We start from the raw sequence: 19,663 nt of genomic DNA, 5'->3' as shown, positions 1-19,663 counted from the left end.
CACAGATAGTTTAAATGACTTGCTCCAAGCCGCCAACCTGTTAGTGGCAGAACCAGGATTTGAATCCAGGTCTGGCTGGCCCCTTGTACCAGGCTTTCAGATATAGTTTTTAAGGTTGGAAAGTTGCCCAAGAGGGATGGGATTCAAAAGGGGGGTCAAGAATGCCAAGATCAGGGCTTCCCTGGTGGCGCAGTGGTTGAGAGTCCACCTGCCGATGCAGGGGACACGGGTTCGTGCCCCAATCCAGGAAGATCCCACATGCTGCGGAGCGGCTGGGCCCGTGAGCCATGGACGCTGAGCCTGCGCGTCTGGAGCCTGTGCTCCGCAACGGGACAGGCCACAACAGTGAGAGGCCCGCGTACCGCAAAAAAAAAAAAAAAAAAAAAAAAGAATGTCAAGATCAAACTTTGCCTAGTTTCTATTTTTCCCCAACTAAAAATTGACAAGTAAAAGCTATTTGCAAGACATATATGAGGTTCCTTGAAGCCACCAGATTCCAGTTATTCAGACAATTGCAAGATCTCTCTCTCCCTCCTTTCTCTATTTTGCAATCTAATCTCTCTTAAAGGGGTGTCAGACCTTTTTCCTTGTGAGCAGTTTCAAAAGTTAATGAAACATAATGTGTCTTAAGGTTATACAGATTTCTTCCCTGAAACATGCATGTATCTATCTATCTATCTATCTTTTTAATATAAGTTCTGAACATTGTACTAACTTTGGGCTCTAACTAAAATATGCATGTGTTGCAACATTGATCTTCATTTATAATAGGGAGTAGGAGAAATGTTAGCAAACTTACAGATTTTTGTGTGTGTTATTTTTCTGTTTTCTTTATAAACATATTTCCTTTGCCTTTTCCTCCCTATTTTCAGGATGGATGACGGCCGACTCTTAGACTACCTTATGAATCATGATGAGCTGATGGAAGAAAAAGTAGCTTTCTACATACGAGACATCATGGAAGCCCTGCAGTACCTTCACAACTGCAGGGTTGCACATTTGGACATAAAGGTAATAAGAAGTAGCAACCCTAGCAGGGAAATGGTTAAGTCTAACCTGCCATCATTACCCTTGAGGGAGGTAAATTCTCATTTTATTTACTTACACTAGAATCCCTGTGAATATTAAACACGAAATGGGTTGTCACAATTTAAGTGTGTTATTCGTGAATTAGTGAGAACACCCCAGAGTCCCATGACACCTGGGGTTAGAGAAGGGAGGGAGGCTTTAACCACCTTGTCTAACTTTATAGACGGAATCCACTAAATGTCACCATCTTTTTGAAAAAGAAGCCCCTGTTCTCCAAAATAAATAATTTATCCTTTTCTTGATGTAGTGCGGAAGTAAGGGCTAGTTAAGAAGACATGATTTCCAATGTCAAACAACTTCCCTAAAGTACCATTTAACCTCAGGGTTTAGTTCAGTTTGAACATAGGGAATGTCCCATATACTACAGGCTTTATCAAAGAATGGCAGAACCGTGTCTGAATGGATGGAGTCCTACTGGTAGTCAAAACAGAGAGCTGAACTTGCCTTCTCTCATCCCCACCTCCTTGGATCTCCGCAGCCCGAAAACCTGCTCATTGACCTTCGGATTCCAGTGCCTCGCGTGAAGCTCATTGACTTAGAGGATGCTGTCCAGATCTCAGGTCACTTCCACATCCACCACCTGCTTGGGAACCCTGAGTTTGCTGCCCCAGAGGTGATCCAAGGCATCCCTGTGTCCCTGGGCACTGATATCTGGAGCATCGGGGTTTTGACATATGTCATGCTGAGCGGGGTCTCCCCTTTCTTGGATGAGAGCAAGGAGGAGACATGTATCAATGTATGCAGGGTGGATTTCAGCTTCCCCCATGAGTACTTCTGTGGCGTGAGCAATGCTGCCAGAGATTTCATCAATGTGATCCTACAGGAAGACTTTCGGAGGCGGCCCACGGCAGCCACCTGCCTGCAGCACCCATGGCTGCAGCCCCACAATGGCAGCTACTCCAAAATCCCCCTGGACACCTCCCGCCTGGCGTGCTTCATAGAGCGCCGCAAGCACCAGAACGACGTTCGGCCTATTCCCAACGTCAAGAGCTACATTGTCAACAGGGTAAACCAAGGGACGTAGCCGTCTCCCAGCCCTCGAGGTTTCACATGGAAGTGCAGTGTGAACCAAAGCAAGACTGAATGTGTCTGTAAATAATTCTGTTCATGATTTCACTCCACGCGGTTTTCTGGATGGAGAGATGTACCTCTTAAACCTCCTCAGTGGTTTTTCAGGGTCTGAGCAGCAGTCAAATCACCCTAAATCCAGGGACTTTTCAGAAGGTCATCCAGAAGGGATACAGATGCAAATAGTCACGGAAAGTATTCAAAAGAGAGGCAAAGATAAGAAGAATAGCAGCTGTTATGAAATTTTAATTGCGTGTTCCAAAATGAGTGGCTAACTGGGCAAAACTTCGGCTCACTGAAGTGAGTATAAAACGTTTCCGCCTTGGCTGAAATTTTAAGCAAAAAGTTCTATTTAACAGAGATGTCATGTATGTCAACTATACTGGATTAGATTACTTAGATATAGTTTCTTAATAGGATACATGTACACATACAGTAAAATATATCACATTCAGCTTTCAGAGTTTTATAATATAGAGAGATATATGAAATCAATCATAAGTAACTTTGAGTACTCCAGGTAAGACAGTGACTTATTTACTGAAGCATTACATTGTTTTGACTAAGCACAATTAGATGACAGGTTTTTTAGAGCATTTTATAAATCTTGTATAGAACTCTTTTACCAGAACCTGTGCATTAAGAGAAAGCAATGTTACCCTTTCGCAATCTGTGAATGAGAAGATTTTTCTCTCCGTCACAGGTATTTGACTAACCTAGGTTCTGTTTATGAAATGCTATCCCCAGATTCACTGGCAGCTCAGAGTTCATCTGGCAGGAAAGCCTGCCAGGAAATAAGTCCAAATACAGTAAGAGGTGTGGGGCTATTTTTTAATGTCTACACTTGATTTCAAATAGGTAACAAATAAACAGGTTCATACAGAAGTGCAAATAGAAACCTTTCCTACAGTTCCTGTGAACAGCATAACAATGCTTTCTGATGTTTTCTGCCGCTGCAGAATGCAGTCCTCCGAAAGCTGGCCTGCTTTATTTCTAACCCCTTATGGAAGTGAAGGGGTGCTTACCAAAAGGAGGCAGCCATATAGGCCTTTGAAAGGCCTGGTCCCAAGTCCTTTCTGAAGCCATGGACTAAAATCTGATACATCACCCTAGCAGAGCATTGAATTTTAACTGTGATTGCAATATCTATCACCTCTCAGCCACCAATATTTCCCTGGGCTAAAAGGACTAATTGCACTTTGAGGCCAACACTGCTTTCTGGTGTATATTCTCTGTACAAGATTATTATGAACTGCCCTTTTTTCCACTGGTGGGAAAAAAAAATTAAACCTGGGCATTTCATGGCTTTTTCTTCCTTTCTTTTGTTTTTTTTGTTTTTTTTTTTGTTTTTTTAGTTTTGGGGAAAGAGTTTTTGTTTTTGTATTTGTACGTGATCCACCCTTTGTTTCCGAGAATGTGTTTCCAAAATTGCTGTTATGCAAATGATATTTTAAAAATATAACTTAACTGTTTGTCCAAATCAGGTTTAATGGCATCGCTTCTCTCCTGTAGTAGGATTGAGAAAATTAAAATCATGCAGCACAGAAGTGCAAGCAGAAAAGTTTATGAAGGATAAATAGAACTACAAACCAATCTTAATGAAGAGGAATGGTGGAAACTAAGCCTGAACGTTAATATATAAAAACACTTATTCCCACAGTGGAAATGTAGAATTAAAAATACTCATCATTCTTTTCCATTGGTAACAAAGTCAATTTCCTCATCCACCCTCCACCTCATCCCATCCAAGATTATAGATTAATAAATTAGTAGAAAGTACAAGCAATAAGACTAGATAGCACTTATGTATTTTCAGGATTAACCAAATATGTGGAAACTGACTCCGACTGTATTCGTTTCCTAGTTTTCATATGGCCCTGGGTCATCAAGGCTCCCTTCCTCAGAGCTCTCTCTTGACTAACCCTTTATATTCTTCATTCAAACCCATAGGTATATACAAATACTATATGATACAATATTTTGAAATTTAAAACATATTTACTAAAAACTCTTTCAGTAAATATGTCTTCATTATAAGATACAACATAAAAGAAGAAAGCCTGGTCCCTAGGGCACATCATGGGATAGATTACAGGCACTGAGGATTCCAGATATCTGTACAATATGGCTTGGCGAGTTCTGTTCCATCCACTGTGGATGAGGAATAAAGAGCTCCCTGCTGAGTCATTGTGAATTTTTATGACCATGTAGGAGACAAGCTTGAGTTTCTGCTTGAGGAGGACAATGGTGTCCAGACTGCACAGGAGAGCGTTAATGAAGTCGTGTTGTCAGGAGGGCAGTTGACAGAGTATTAGGCAGAGCCAAAGCTTTTATAACAGGTTTTACATCAGAGTTGGGATGGTCCAGATGGGAGGTTGTTTGGAATCTCCCCCAAGTACACATGTTGGGGAAGTGAAGAGACAGGAGAGGAGGGACAGAGAAATGAAAAGTAGTATGACTTTGTTAACTGGACCCAAAGTACAATCATTAGAGTAGAATGGATTTAATAGAGGCCCCAAAAGAAAGGGTGTATATTTTATATAGTCTGATAACTGAAGAAAACTAACAAGGAGTCATCCTATCTGCAAAGCTCCTGGTCCTTCGCAACAGGGATAAGATGATAGCATTCCTGGTTCAAGAATTCTCCATAGCAAGCTGGAAATAACAAGGAATCCCAGAAGATGGGGTTGGGAAATACACTTTAGGTTGCTCTGTGGGCAACTGTGGTGAGGGATGAAGGATTAGGAACCACTTTCTTGTACCTATTTTGACAGAGATATTTATTAATAGGATATATGAACACATACAGTATTTGTGGTAGAGAAGAGGGGAGAGACAAGGAAATAGTCCCCTTCTACTATAATTATGGTAGTTCTTGCAATCAAAACTTAACTAGGAATTAGTAAGAGTGAACTTCCAGTTGAAATGGGAAAAATAAATGTTGGTTAAGGTCACAAGTTTCTTGCTTGGCTTATATTCATTGCATAGGGTTTTGGGGGGGTTTTGTTTTGTAAGGGTGGGATGCAGAAAGAAGGAAACGATCAGGGACAACCCACAATAATTTTTCTAAGGTATAATAATTTACTTCATCTTTTATATTTGTTTCAAATTAAATAGATTTATATCCGCTTACAGCTGAATGTAGGAAAATTTTTAAAAAAAAAATCATAACGTTGGAGGTGTCCTTCAGGTCTCCGACAGCCATAAACACTCTTGGGGGAGTAGAGGAAGCAGAGGAAAAGCTGGCTGCACCGCTTTGTGGTTCACAAGTCTTTATAAATAGTAGTGCCTTTCAGAGGGGAGGTTGGGAGATAAAGAAGTTCATTGTATTTAGATTGACTGATACTGCAGCATTTTTTCTTTATTTTAAAATATCTTCTAAATGAAACCGTCTGAACATAGGGTGAGCCCAGGAATTCTTGAGTTTCAACCTCAGCTATTCCTGATTCGTCCTTTCTTACAGAAAGTCTTTGTTTTTTCTGCCCCAAATGTCCCCATTGTTAAAATGGGAGTTGGGGGGATGGAGGGAGGAATTAATCTCATAAGAATGTTGGGAAAATACCTTAGTTGGGATATCTAGAAAATACTTTGATTTTTTTAAAGTGCTACACACTGCCAGTGCTAAGAATTTTATCGACAGTAACTTTGAACATTCCAGGATTTCAATATTCATGTCTTTAGATACCATTTGAAAACCCATGAGATTAAATTCTATAAATTAATTTTAATTGGAAGTACTAGGTGCTCTTTGTCTGAATGTTATTTGGTCTTAGCCTGTAATTTCAATCATTTAAAAGCTTGTGTACAGAAAAAGGTCAGGAGAGCTGATGAAGTGTTTGTCAATAAACTGTTTTCTCCAGTATGTCTTATGGCAGAAGCAAAGAGTTAGATGCCCTCCAAAGCAACCGTGACACTCTTCTCAAGCTTTACGTTCTAGAAAAATTGACAGAGAAGAGCCCAAACAGGCACTTTCCTCACTGGGAGGGCAGAAGTGAGAATAAAACATTTTCTGATATCACAACTCATTTCTTCAGATTCTCACAGGTATCTATAATGAGGCAAATTAAACGTACAGGTGTAGAAATGAATTGGACTCTTAGTTTTCAGAGGGAAAACCTTGGATTTTTTTTTAAAGATAATTAGGTGTTTCAGGAGTAGCATATTTGCTTTTCCATAGTCTCCATGATTTAGTGCCTGTGAGTTAGTCGTTACTTTTTTTTTTTTTTTTTTTGCGGTACGCGGGCTCTCACTGCTGTGGCCTCTCCCGTTGTGGAGCACAGGCTCCGGATGCGCAGGCTCAGCGGCCATGGCTCACGGGCCCAGCCGCTCCGCAGCATGTGGGATCTTCCCGGACCGGGGCACAAACCCGGGTCCCCTGCATCGGCAGGCGGACTCTCAACCACTGTGCCACCAGGGAAGCCCAGTCATTACTTTTTTCTTGCCCTGTGGAAGAGCATGGAAATTTAGATTTGTGAGAATATGAGGGAGCAAATATGTCATAAACTAGATGGTGGTTATTTCTGTGTATTAACTAAAACCTTGTCCCATGAATTTGATAGAAGAGGAAATATTTCAAACATAAGGTGTCTCTGTAGTAGGGCAAAAGTGCAAACTCACCACTTCCTTGTTCAGTTTTGAGGAATGTGGGCCTTATTTATTTCTCTCCTGTGTAGCATCTCTGTGGAGTCTGGGTTAGGCAAACATAGTATGTGGGCTCTCAGTATATTTATTTACATTACAGTTTTTCTTAACTTTAAAATCTAGGGATCATTTGGAAATGAATGATTAAACCCAGGTTGGAGTTAGGAAGGATAAGGTTTACCAGTTCTCCACTAAGAAAAGGGGAGCTACCACATTAATATCCATTTTCTAAAAACTATAAGGCTCTTAGTTGTTTCATTAATTCTAGAGGATTAAAAATGACGGAAATTTGTCCATAGCATTAGACGTCTTTCATAGAGAATATTGTGCATGTGAGAAATCTATACAAAAATAGTAGAACACAGAAATATCACAGGCCATATTTTCTATGAAAGACATTTCTTCCTCATTTTCAGTACATGTAGAAGTTAGAGGAGAGGAAAAAACAATTACTCCGAGACAAATTTTCATCTTTAAGGGACATTTATGGAAAGACTGAAATTAATACTCATGGGCTATTGTGTTTCCTGTCAGCCTATTTACTGGGAGATTCTAAAATGTCGTCAGATTTACTTTTTATTCAAATGATCAAGATTAACTGTTTATTCAGGTAAATGTTATTTCAGATAGTGAGGATGGCTGAGAAAATGGAGGGTGGTAGAAAGGAGTGCAAATGACAATTCTCAGAGTCCCAATCCTGAGGTTTAATTTAAGCAAGCGAATTTGCTAGCCCAGGAATAGCTAGTATAATAGTTCCATCAATGCCTGATTTCCATCAAGAAATGAAGCCACATCCTGGAGTGTTATGGAGACTGTTACTGTGATGTCAAAGACTGTGGTTATGAATTTGAAGTTAACAAAACATACATCTTCTCTTACTAACTTAAGCCATATCTGTCATCTCTGTTTGATTTTTTTGACCCTGGTGCTTTTTCTTCTGTTTCTGCCAAACTTTGGCCTACTCTGTGGGGAAGGTGGGCAAAACTAGTAGTTAGGACAAATGTGAAGACTGTGAAAAAACTAAACCTGTTCTTCAGAATGAGATCCTAGTCAGAGAACAGTAGTGATCAAAGTGCAAACTGTTGGAAAGTATGGATATATGTACATCTGTACATGTATATAGTGTATAATATGTATGTATATGTTATTGCTCATATGCAGAAATCTATCCGGTTGAAGACAGCCCAGGTGTGTCAATTTTTCTAGTAGAAAACCATCTAGGGCCATTCAAAACCATTAGGGCTGATAGGTAGAGTGACATTCTACTCACTGGGGAATTAGTTGCTGTCTTTTGAAGTCTACAAAGCCAAATGAACAAAGCTTGAAACATAGTGGGATCATCATATAGGTTATTCCTTTTACCTGGAGTCAGAAGGATCTTTATATTTGAATATTTAACAGTTGGTTTGCAAACTTCACTGGCACCTCTTGGTTTTGAGTGACCCCTCCCCACCAAGGCTTTTGAGAGTTTGGGGTGGGCATCTCTGGCCATTCAGATAAAGGGCCTTATCTGTAAGTGGACAGGTTTCCCCATAGGGACCATTATGCATATACATATACATATAAGTACGTACTTCCATCAGGCTTGTAACAATTGATTTAAAATCACTCCACAGTATTGATAAATAGCTCTATATTTTCAAGGTGCAGAAGAATTCCACAGCCTTAATTATTTCGGTGTCTTGCTGGTCTGCCTTAAGTGTATCTTCTGGGTTTTTGGTTGTCTCATTATTTTTAAATTTTTCTGCAGTTGTTCATTTTGTATGCACACAACGTCGTTTTGTAAAGGTAGGTTGTAAATATTTTATTTGTAAGTCAAAATCACTCATGTGTGATGTAAAGTGATGACCTGCTGTCTTGTTATTATTACTACGGTAAATGTTATAAGTTATGGATGAAACTTCAAAATGTACATCTCAAGTTATGCATTCCTATAAATATACTACACTAAAGATATTATTTCTGGTGGTCTTTTGTTTTCTAATTAAAACTTCTGGTAGAAAGGAGTAATTTTTTTGCTCTTCCTCCAAATATATGAAAGCCTTTGACAAGGTGAAAATATTGCGTTATTATTACATAACACGTTTTACCCAGCATTTGGAAAGAAAGCAACAATTTTGTTGCCTGGAGAAGTATTCAAAGGCATGTCTCTATCCAAAAGTGCCAAATAAGCCTCCCTGTGTGTTGTTAACTTCATTCTGATGTTTTATTTGGCAACTTTGTTAGAAAATTGGCAGGCCATTTGGGATGGATCTCACAAGTTTACACAACATATTGTGGGCTCCAGGAATCTGGACTAGACTCTGCAGACATATCAGGCTTTGAAAGAGTCTGTGTGCGCCACCCAAGTGCAAATGAAAGTGATTCATAGTACACTGTCAATTAGCTAGAGTGTGTGAAAACTAATAAAGGAAAATCTCATTTAAAGTGGAGTGAGGAAGCCCTGAAGGAGGAGCTTTCATGCACACACCAGCACATACCACCCTATGCAGCTTATTTTACATCCCTGGGCAGGAAGATGCTTACTTAACTTCCCTAGCATGACGGCGGAAGATGTTCTCCTTGCACACCAACAACGCAGCCAATAAGAAACTGTCACGACCCTGAACTCTTGATTTCCTCCAATGGACTTTCCTTCAGAGCAGCCCCTCCCAACTTCCCCTGTTTCTCTGTAAAGTAACATTCCTCGCCTTTGTTCTCCAGACTTGCCTATGTTTTGCCATAGTTTCCGTGCCTCAAACGCAATTCCTCTGCCATTCCCAAGTAAAACTCATTTTGTTGGTAAACTAACAGGCCATTTTATTCTTAAGGCTGACAAGTATTTGGGATTGAAGTATTTTGATTAGATTATTTTGCACATAAGAAGAAAAATGTTTTAACAGTGGGTTTCTATTTCATCAAGATTTTACTGCATTTATTTGAAATGAGAACTGTCAAAAACATGGACTTCTTCACACTGGCTGGTCATCTTGCCTTCAGAGAAAACAGACAAACATAAAAGAACATAGAAACATAGGAATGACTTGAGAATCAATTTTATGAGTAACAATCGTGAGTCTATGGTTTTAAAGGTAATTATCCTTAAAGTATTGCCTTCTACCCACAATGGGAATTTCCTCTACTTTAAGGAATTTATTTGTGCATAAAAAATACGCTTAGATTTTCAGATTAGCTGGCATGATTATCCTCCTGGATAACCTTGATACCAAGGTATCAATTCATCTTCTTCTGCTCTCTTCCCTCTCTTCTTCATCTGCTATACACGTATTATGTGCCAAACACTTGTGCTACTCTAAATGGTACTAAACCCACGTCCTCCTCCAGACGCAGAGGGCCGACAGAAGAGGTAATGAACAATTACCTGCTAAGAGCTTTATAGTCCCATGCGGAAATTGCTATGACACTGACATTTGCCAAATGCCATGAAGTTAATAAAAGAATTGAGCAAAGGTCCCCGTCTTCCAGAACTTACACTCTATTTGGAGAAAGGGGAGGGGAGGGGACAGTGGTGTTTAATAACGGGCAAATAAAGATATGCTCGCCCAAGAAGGAGAATTAAGAGGACACTGCGCTATAATAAGTAGGCAGGATTCATACAAATTCTCCTGAGAGGCTTGATTTTATGACCCTGGAGCCAATCTAACTATTGGGGCTTCCGAGTCCAGCGATTTCACTCACAGGCAGCGTCGGGGTAAAGTTCGCTACTACTGCCCGGAACCGGACCTGAAACCCTGGGCTCTCGCTACCTGGCACCCGGAGCTGAGCGGAGTGAGCTCGTCCAGCCGCCGGAAAAGGGGCCGGAAGAGGCGGGATTTCTCAGGTGACGTCACCGGGCGCCGCGGGTAAGCGGCTGTTTGGAGTTCGGAGTGAACTGGGAGAGGGGGACGATGGCGGCCGATGATGCAGCTTTGGAGTCATTGGTAACGGGTCTGTACGACGTGCAGGCTTTCAAGTTTGGGAACTTCGTGCTGAAGAGCGGGCTCTCTTCCCCCGTGTACATCGACCTACGGGGCATCGTGTCTCGACCTCGTATTCTGAGTCAGGTACCTGCCCAGGAAAGGAAAGAAGAGGGTTGGGTGGCGGGGATGGGGAGCAGGAGAGGGGGGGGAATGACAGAAGTTGGGCTGTGGGTGACAGCAAAAGAGCCAAGCAGGCGGGTCGACCGTGCTATCGGCCTGGTGGAGTCTGTTTGCGAAGCCCAGAGACCAGGAACTGTTAGGCTTTTGAGGACCTAGAGGGCAGCCTGCACTGTGACTCGCTTGCTTTGACACGTGCTCTGCCAGAGAGTCGGGGAAACCCAGTTTGGGGCCTTTTCTTGCACAGAAGTACTTGAAAGAGTTCCGCGTATTTAACCTCGTGACAATGGGACGGCGGGGGGAGGGGAGGAAAAGGTGTGTTGGGGGAGAATTTAGTAGCTGCTTAAATACTTGGAAGGGCTCTTGCTAGGAAAGGGGGATTCGATTTTGCACTGTGTGGCCAGGAGCAAGAATTAAGGCCAGAGGGTGGACATTTCATGGAGGCAGTTTTTTGGTGAATAAAAGGGAAAAACTTTGTACAGATTAGAGTTTTCTAGCACAAGGCTTCTTAAACTCTGAGTAGATATGAATCACCTGGAATTTTGTTACAATGCATACTCTGACTGAGTAGATCTGAGGCGGGGTGGGAGGTTATGCATTTCTCACAAGCTGCCAGCAAAAGCTGCAGACCACAGTGTAAGTAGAAGGGTCTAAATGTGCTAATAGAGTTTCTACTAGCCGCATATGAATATTGAGCATTATGAATTTTTAAATTTATAGTCACATGCGACTAGTGGCTACCTTATTGGACCGTGCAGATATAGAACCTTTCAGTTATCACAGAAGTTCTATCTAGAAGACTTATGTAAGTTTTCTCCACCACTAAGGGTTTATGTTTGCCCTTTGTGAACCCCAGTCTGATGTTATTATGAAAAGGACTGAAGCACTAGTTGATGTGGGTTAGACTATTCTCACCATCCAGAATCTTGCTATGGTGCATCTCATCAGTGCTGAGAAAGTGAATGACTAGGGATCTTCTTTTGAAAAGTTGGTTTATTTTTGAAGAAGTCATCAGTTAACAGTTGACTAAAAATTATTTTTTTGATACTAGATATTGGGGTGTGTGTGTATGTGTCTGTGCTTTTTGGTAGTTAACTCAGAAGGAGTTCAAAATATTGAGAGAGCTAGATATAACAGAACTCCTTTCATGTCTACTTATTTATGCAAATAGGGTTTCTTATTATTTGCACCCCCAAAAACCAAAAGAACTTACACTGAATTCTGACTTCCTAGTAGTAAGTAATAGTCAACTACAGTAGATACATAAATTAATTGCCAGGATCAGGTACCATTCATCTTACTAAGAAATGCATTTCCAGGGCTTCCCTGGTGGCGCAGTGGTTGAGAGTCCACCTGCCGATGCAGGGGACACGGGTTCGTGCCCCGGTCCGGGAAGATCCCACATGCCGCAGAGCGGCTGGGCCCGTGAGCCATGGCCGCTGAGCCTGCGCGTCCGGAGCCTGTGCTCCGCAACGGGAGAGGCCACAACAAGTGAGAGGCCCGCGTACCGCAAAAAAAAAAAAAGAAACGCATTTCCAAAATAATCTGTTTTTATGCTTCTATCAAAATTTGCAGATTATGTTTTAATTAATTTTATGCTCATAACAATTGTAATGATAACAGAATTTTTAACACTTAGAGAGTTATGGTCACAGGAAATTTTTAAAATTTACAATTTAGGGCTTCCCTGGTGGCGCAGTGGTTGAGAGTCCGCCTGCCGATGCGGGGGACACGGGTTCGTGCCCCGGTCTGGGAAGATCCCACATGCGGCGGAGCGGCTAGGCCCGTGAGCCATGGCCACTGAGCCTGCGCGTCCGGAACCTGTGCTCCGCAACGGGAGAGGCCACAACAGTGAGAGGCCCGCCTACCGCAAAAAAAAATAAAAATAAAAATAAATAAATTTACAATTTAAAATTTCAGTTTATATACATTTTTGTTGTGGAGAAGTATCATAGAATGAGTAGTAGAAGTTTTTCAAACACAGATATATATTGCATTAGAATAAAATTTTGTGGAGACAATGGAATGAAAATATGAGTTCAAAAAAATGTAAAATTTTCCAAGTTCATAATTCAGCATTTTCATTTTTTTTTTTAAGCAGATGTTGAGTATCAAATCAGTATAGCATTTGGATCCCATTGTATTCACTTAAAGGAGTGGTGTAACAGTTCTAGGATAATATGTTAATTTTTTCAGTACTCTAGAAGTTACATTTTTTACAGCTTAAAAGTATTCATAAATTTTTCAAATCTTTAGAAATACAGGAACAAAAAATTCTGAACACCTCTGATCTAGTTCACTAAGTAACTGCTTTTCTTCTTAAAATAAGATGGTGTTGGGTGGGAGTATGCATTCTGGCATTAAAATGTGATGATTTATGTAGAAAAGGATATTATCAACTAGTGCTTCACACAGTAGGCTCTGTATTTATGAGACCTTTATTTTTTTTAAAAGTCACCTTTTTTTTTTAATTAATTTATTTTTGGCTGCGTTGGGTCTTCGTGTTGGGTCTTCATTGCCGCGCACAGGCTTTCTCTAGTTGCGGCGAGGGGGGGCTACTCTTTGTTGCGGTGCATGGGCTTCTCGTGGCAGTGGCTTCTCTTTGTTGCGGAGCACAGCCTCTAGGTGCACGGGCTTCAGTAGTTGTGGCATGTGGGCTCAGTAGTTGTGGCTCATGGGCTCTAGAGTGCAGCATCAGTAGTTGTGGCGCGTGGGCTTAGTTGCTCCACGGACTTGGGATCTTCCTGGACCAGGGCTCGAACCCATGTCCCCTGCATTGGCAGGCAGATTCTTAACCACTGCACCACCTGGGAAGTCCTATGAAAACTTTAAGAAAACACTTTGGTGTATATTCTTCCATTGATTTTTTTATTAAGATATAATTGACATATAAAATTATATGAGTTTCAGGTGTACAACGTAGTGACTCTATTTGTATATATTGTGTAATGATTGCCGCAGCAAGTCTGGTTAACATGTCTGTGTTCATAGTTAAAAATTTTTTTTCTTCTGCTGAGAACTTTTAAGATCTCTCAGTAACCTTCAAATATGCAATACAGTATTATTAACTATAGTCACCATGCTGTGTATTACATCTCTATGCCTTACTTATTTTATAACTGTAAGTTTGTACCTTTTGAATCACTTCACCCATTTTGCCTACCCACTACTCTCTACCTCTAGCAACCACTAATCTGTTCTGTGTATCTATGACTTGTCTTTTTGTTTGTTTTTTTAAGATTCCACATATAAATGTGATCATGAAGTAGTTGTCTTTCTCCATCTCACTTATTTCACTTAACATAATGCCCTTCAAGTCCATCTACGTTGAGCAAATTTCAATGTTTTACAGTTATCGTGGCTGAATAATATTCCTTTGTGTGTGTGTGTGTGTGTGTGTACACCACATTTTCTTTATCCACTTGTTCATTCATGGTTGTTTTGCAAATTAGGTTGTTTCCATATCTTGGCTATTGTAAATAATGCTGTAGTGAACATGGGGGTGCAGAAATCTTTTCAAGATAATGTTTTCATTTTCTTCAGATAAATATCCAGATGTGGAATTGCTGGATCACGTGGGAGTTCTGTTTTTAATTTTAATTTTTCGTGGGAGTTCTGTTTTTAATTTTTAATTAAAATTTTTAAATTTTACTATTTTCCACAGTGGCTGCACTAATTAACATTTTCTCCATCAGTGCACAAGGGTTCCATTTTCTTCATATCCTCACCAACACTTATTATTTCCTTTTTTAAAAATTAATTAGTTTATTCTTGGCTGCATCGTGTCTTAGTTGTGGCATGTGGGATCTTCATTGTGGCATGTGGGATCTTTCATTGCAGCGTGTGGGCTTTTCTCTAGTTGTGGCCTGTGGGTTTTCTCCATAGTTGTTGCTCACGGGCTCCAGAGCACGTGGACTCTGTAGTTTGCAGCACACGGGCTCAGTAGTTGTGGCACATGGGCTTAGTTGCCCCACGGTATGTGGGATCTTAGTTCCCTGATCAGGCATTGAATCTGCATCCCCTGCATTGGAAGGCGGATTCTTTACCACTGGACCACCGGGGAAGTCCTTATACTTATTATTTCTTGCTCTTTTGATAATAGCCACTCTGAAAGGTGTGAAGTGATACCACATTGTGGTTTTGATGTGCATTTCCCTGATGATTAGTGATACTGAGCATCTTTTCATATGCCTGTTGGCCATTTGTATCAATATGTCTTCTTTGGAAAAATGTCTGTTCAGATCTTCTGCCCATTTTTTAATCAGATCTTTTTTTAAATTACTGAGCTGTGTGGGTTCTTTATATATTTTGGATACTAACCCCTTTTTGGACATATAATTTGCAAATATCTTCTGCAATTCAGAAGGTTACCTTTTTTTGTTACTAATGGCTTCCTTTGCTGTGTGGAAGCTCTTTAGTGTGATGTGGTCTCATTAGTTTATTTTTGCTTTTGTTGCCATTGCCTTTGAAGTTAGATCCAAAGAAATATCACTAAGAGTGATGTCAAGGAGCTTACTACCTATGTTTTATTCTAGGAGTTTTATGGTTTCAGGTCTTACATTCAAGTCTAATCCATTTTGAGTTAATTTTTGTGTATGGTGTAATATAGTGGTCCAGTTTCATTCTTTTGCATGTGGCTGTCCAGTTTTACAAACACTATTTTATTGAAGAGACCATCCTTTCCCATTGTATATTCTTGACTCCTTTGTCATAAATTAACTGAACATACGTGCTTGGTTTTATTTTTAGGGTTTATTCTCTTTTCTGTTCCATTGATCTATTTGTTTGTTTTTATGCCAATACCATTCTGTTTATAGTTTGAAGTCAGGGCGTGTGATGCCTCCAGCTTTATTTTTCTTTCTCAAGATTGCTTTGGCTATTTGAGATCTTTCATGGTACCAAAGAAATTTTAGGGTTGTTTGTTCTATTTCTGTGAAAAGTGTCTTTGGAATTTTGATAGCGATTGCATTGAATCTGCAGACTGCTTTGGATAGTATGGACATTTTTACAGTATTAATTCTTCCAATATATGATCATGGAATATCTTCATTTATTTGTGTCATCTCAATTTTGTTCATCAGTGTCTTACAGTTTTTAGTGTACAGGTCTTTGACCTCCTTGGTTAAATTTATTCTTAGGTATTTTGTTCTTTTTGAGGCAATTGTGTATGGCATTGTTTTCTTAATTTCTCTTTCTGATGGTTTGTTGTTAGTGTATAAAAGCACAACAGATTTTTTTTTTTTTTTTTTTTTTTTTTTTTTGCGTTACGCGGGCCTCTCACCGTTGTGGCCTCTCCCGTTGCGGATCATAGGCTACGGACGCGCAGGCTCAGCGGCCATGGCTCACGGGCCCAGCCGCTCTGAGGCATGTGGGATCTTCCCGGACCAGAGCACGAACCCGCGTCCCCGCGTCCCCTGCATCGGCAGGCGGACTCTCAACCACTGCGCCACCAGGGAAGCCCCACAACAGATTTTTGTATATTGATTTTGTACCTTGCAACTTTACTGAATTTGTTTATTACTTCAAACAATTTTTTGGTGAACTCTTTATGGTTTTCTAAATGTTAAATCATGTTGTTGCCCACTTAGTTACTTCTTCCTTTCCAGTATGGATGGCTTTTATTTCTTTTTTCTGCCTAATTGCTCTGGCTAGGACTTCCAATAGTATGTTGAGTAAAAATGGCAAGAATGGGCATCTTTATCATGTTTCTGATCTTAACGAAATAGCTTTCAGATTTTCACCATTGAGTATAATGATTAGCTGTGGGCCTGTCATATATGGCTTTTATTATCTTGAGGTACGTTCCATCTCTACCCTTTGTTCAGTCTCTGTCATAAATGGTTGTTGAATTTTGTCAAATGCTTTTTCTGTACCTATTGAGATGATCATATGATTTTTCTCCTTTGTTTTGTTAATGTGGTGTATCACATTGATTTGTGGATGTTGAACCTTCTTTGTATTGCCTGGGATAAATCCCACTTGATCATAGCTTATTGTCCTTGTAATGTATTGTTGAATTTGGTTTGCTAATATTTTGTTGAAGATTTGTGCCTCTAAATTCATCAGCAATACTGGCCTGTACTTTTTTTGTTGTGTCCTTATCTGGTTTTGCTATCAGTGTAATGGTGGCCTTGTAAAATGAGTTTGGGAACATTCCCTCCTCTAATTTTTTGGAAGAGTTTGAGGAGGATAGGTATTAAATCTTTTTTGAATGTTTGGTAAAATTCAACAATGAAGCCATCTGGTCCTGGACTTGTGTTGTGAGTTGTTTTTTCTTGTTGCTGTTTTTGTTTGTTTATTACTGATTCATTCTCCTTACTAGTAATCGGTTTATGCATATTTTCTATTCATGATTCAGTCTTAGAAGATTGTGTGTTTCTAGGAACTTACCTATTTCTTCCAGGTTATTTAATTTGTTGATATATAGTTGTTCATAGTAACCTCTTATGAACCTTTGTATTTCCTTGGTATCTGGTGTATGTTCTCTTTCATTTCTGATTTTATTTATTTGAGCTCTCTCTTTTTTCTTGGTGACTCTAGCTAAATGTTTATCAATTTTATCTTTTCAAAGACTCAGCTCTTAGTTTCATTATTTTTTTAATTGTCTTTTTAATAGTCTCTTTCATTTTTTTTCCACTCCTATCTTTATTATTTCCTTCTTTCTATTAACTTTGGGCTTCATTTGTTCTTTTTCTGCTTTGTTTGGGTATAAAGTTAGGTCATTTATTTGAGATTTTTCTTATTTCTTGAGGTAGGCCTGTGTCATTATAAACTTCCCTTTTATAACTGCTTTTGTGGCATCCGATAGATTTTGGTATGTTTTGTTTTGATTTTCATTTGTCTTAAGGGTTGTTTTTGAAATTTCTCCTTTGATTTCTTCATTGACCCACAGGTTGTTCAATAGCATGTTGTTTAATCTTCACATATTTGAGATTTTTCTTGTTTTCTTTCTGTATTTCCAGTTTCATGCCATTGTGGTCAGAAAGATACTTGATATGATTTCAATAAATTTCTTGAGACTTGTTTTGTGGTCTAGCATATGATCTATCTTGGAGAATGTTCCATATACACTTGAGAAGAATGTGTATTCTGCTTTTGGATGGAATGTTCTCTGTATTTATTAGGTGCATATGGTCTAGAGTATTCTTGGTTGGAAGTGTTTTCCTTTGAGCACCTTGAATATGTCATGCCACTTCCTTCTGGCATGCAAAGTTTTTGCTGAGAAGTCTGCTGATAGTCTTATGAAGGGAGATTCTGTTGTATATAACAAGTTGTTTTTCTCTTGCCACTTTTAAGATTCTCTCCTTGTCTTCAACTTTTGACATTTTAATTATGTGTCTTGGTTCAGGTTTCTTCTGGTTCATCTTCTTTGGAACACTCTGGACTTCCTGAATCTTCAGGAAATTTTTAGCCATTCTTTCCTTTTTTTAAAAAATTGTGTTCCTTTTTTTTTAATATTAGAGTATAGTTGATTAACAATATTGTATTAGTTTCAGGTGTGCAGCATAGTGATTCAGTTATACATATACATGTATCTATTCTTTTTCAAATTCTTTTCCCATTTAGGTTATTACAGAATATTGAGCATAGTTCCCTGTGCTATACAATAGGACCTTGTTGGTTATCTATTTTAAATATAGTAGTGTGTATATGTCAATTCCAAACTATCAATTATCCCTCCCTGCCCCCACCACCTTTCCCTTTTGTAACCATAAGTTTGTTTTTTAAGTCTAGGAGTCTATTTCTGTTTTGTAAATAAGTTCATTTGTGTCATTTCATTTTAGATTCCACATATAAGGGATATCATATGATATTTGTCTTTCTCTGTCTAACTTACTTCACTTAGTGTGATAATCTCCAGGTCCATCCATGTTGCTGCAAATGGCATTATTTCATTTTTTTAATGGCTGATTAATATTCCATTGTATTTATATACCACATCTTCTTTATCCAGTCATGTGTTGATGGGCATTTAGGTTGCTTCCATGTCTTGGATATTGTGAACAGCACGGCAATGAACATTGGGGTGCATGTATCCTTTTGAACCATGTTTTTTTCCAGATATCTGCCCAGGAGTGGGATTATTGGATCATATAGTAGCTATATTTTTAGTTTTTTAAGGAACGTCCATACTGTTCTGCATAGTGGCAGTACCAGTTTGTGTTCCCACCAACAGTGTAGGAGGGCTCCCTTTTCTGCAAGCCCTGTCCAGCATTTATTGTTTGTAAACCTTTTGATGATGGCCATTCTGACTGGTGTGGGTGGTACCTCTTTGTGGTTTTGATTTGCATTTCTCTAATAATTAGCAATGTTGAGCATCTTTTCATATGCCTCTTGGCCATCTGTATGTCTGTCTTCTTCGGAGAAATGTCTATTTCTGTCCATTTTTTGATTGAGTTGCTTGTTTATTTGATATTGAGCTGCATGAGCTGTTTGTAAATTTTGGAGATTAATTCACTGCCAGTTGCATCATTTGCAAATATTTTCTCCCATTCTGTGGGTTGTCTTTTTGATTTGTTTATGGTTTCCTTTGCTGTGCAAACGTTTTTAAGTTTAATCAGGTCCCATTTGTTTATTTTTTTTCCATTACTCTAGGAAACGGATTGAAAAAGATATTGCTGCAATTTATTTCAAAGAGTTTCCTGCCTATGTACTCCTCTAAGAGTTTTATGTTATCTGGTCTTACATTTAGGTGTTTAACCATTTTGAGTTTATTTTTGTATATGGTGATAAAGAATGTTCTAATATTCTTTTACATAGCTGTCCAGTTTTCCCAGCACCACTTATTG

General features: G+C 39.3%; 2 protein-coding genes across 5 annotated transcripts in view; both read left to right on the top strand.

The window, feature by feature from the left end:
- The window catches only part of KALRN (kalirin RhoGEF kinase), a gene marked incomplete at both ends in the record, with an annotated part of 639,791 nt that extends 637,678 nt beyond the window's left edge, over positions 1 to 2,113 (top strand). For all 4 annotated transcript variants that reach the window (XM_082654652.1, XM_082654658.1, XM_082654657.1 and 1 more), the window contains 2 exons: positions 873 to 1,011; positions 1,568 to 2,113. In XM_082654652.1, the coding sequence (XP_082510778.1) occupies positions 873 to 1,011; positions 1,568 to 2,113 (685 nt within the window). The remainder of the gene's footprint in view (positions 1 to 872; positions 1,012 to 1,567) is intronic.
- An 8,528-nt stretch (positions 2,114 to 10,641) lies between these two features.
- The window catches only part of UMPS (uridine monophosphate synthetase), a 47,400-nt gene continuing 38,378 nt past the window's right edge, over positions 10,642 to 19,663 (top strand). The window contains exon 1 of the mRNA XM_082655422.1: positions 10,642 to 10,841. Coding sequence (XP_082511548.1) covers positions 10,686 to 10,841 — 156 coding nt within the window. The 5' untranslated portion in view covers positions 10,642 to 10,685. The remainder of the gene's footprint in view (positions 10,842 to 19,663) is intronic.

The sequence above is a fragment of the Grampus griseus genome (assembly GCF_964374135.1).
Source record: "Grampus griseus genome assembly, chromosome: 5".
NCBI lineage: Eukaryota > Metazoa > Chordata > Mammalia > Artiodactyla > Delphinidae > Grampus > Grampus griseus.
The sequence above is the reverse complement of the archived record's forward strand: the minus strand, read 5'-3'. Positions and strand labels throughout refer to the sequence as shown.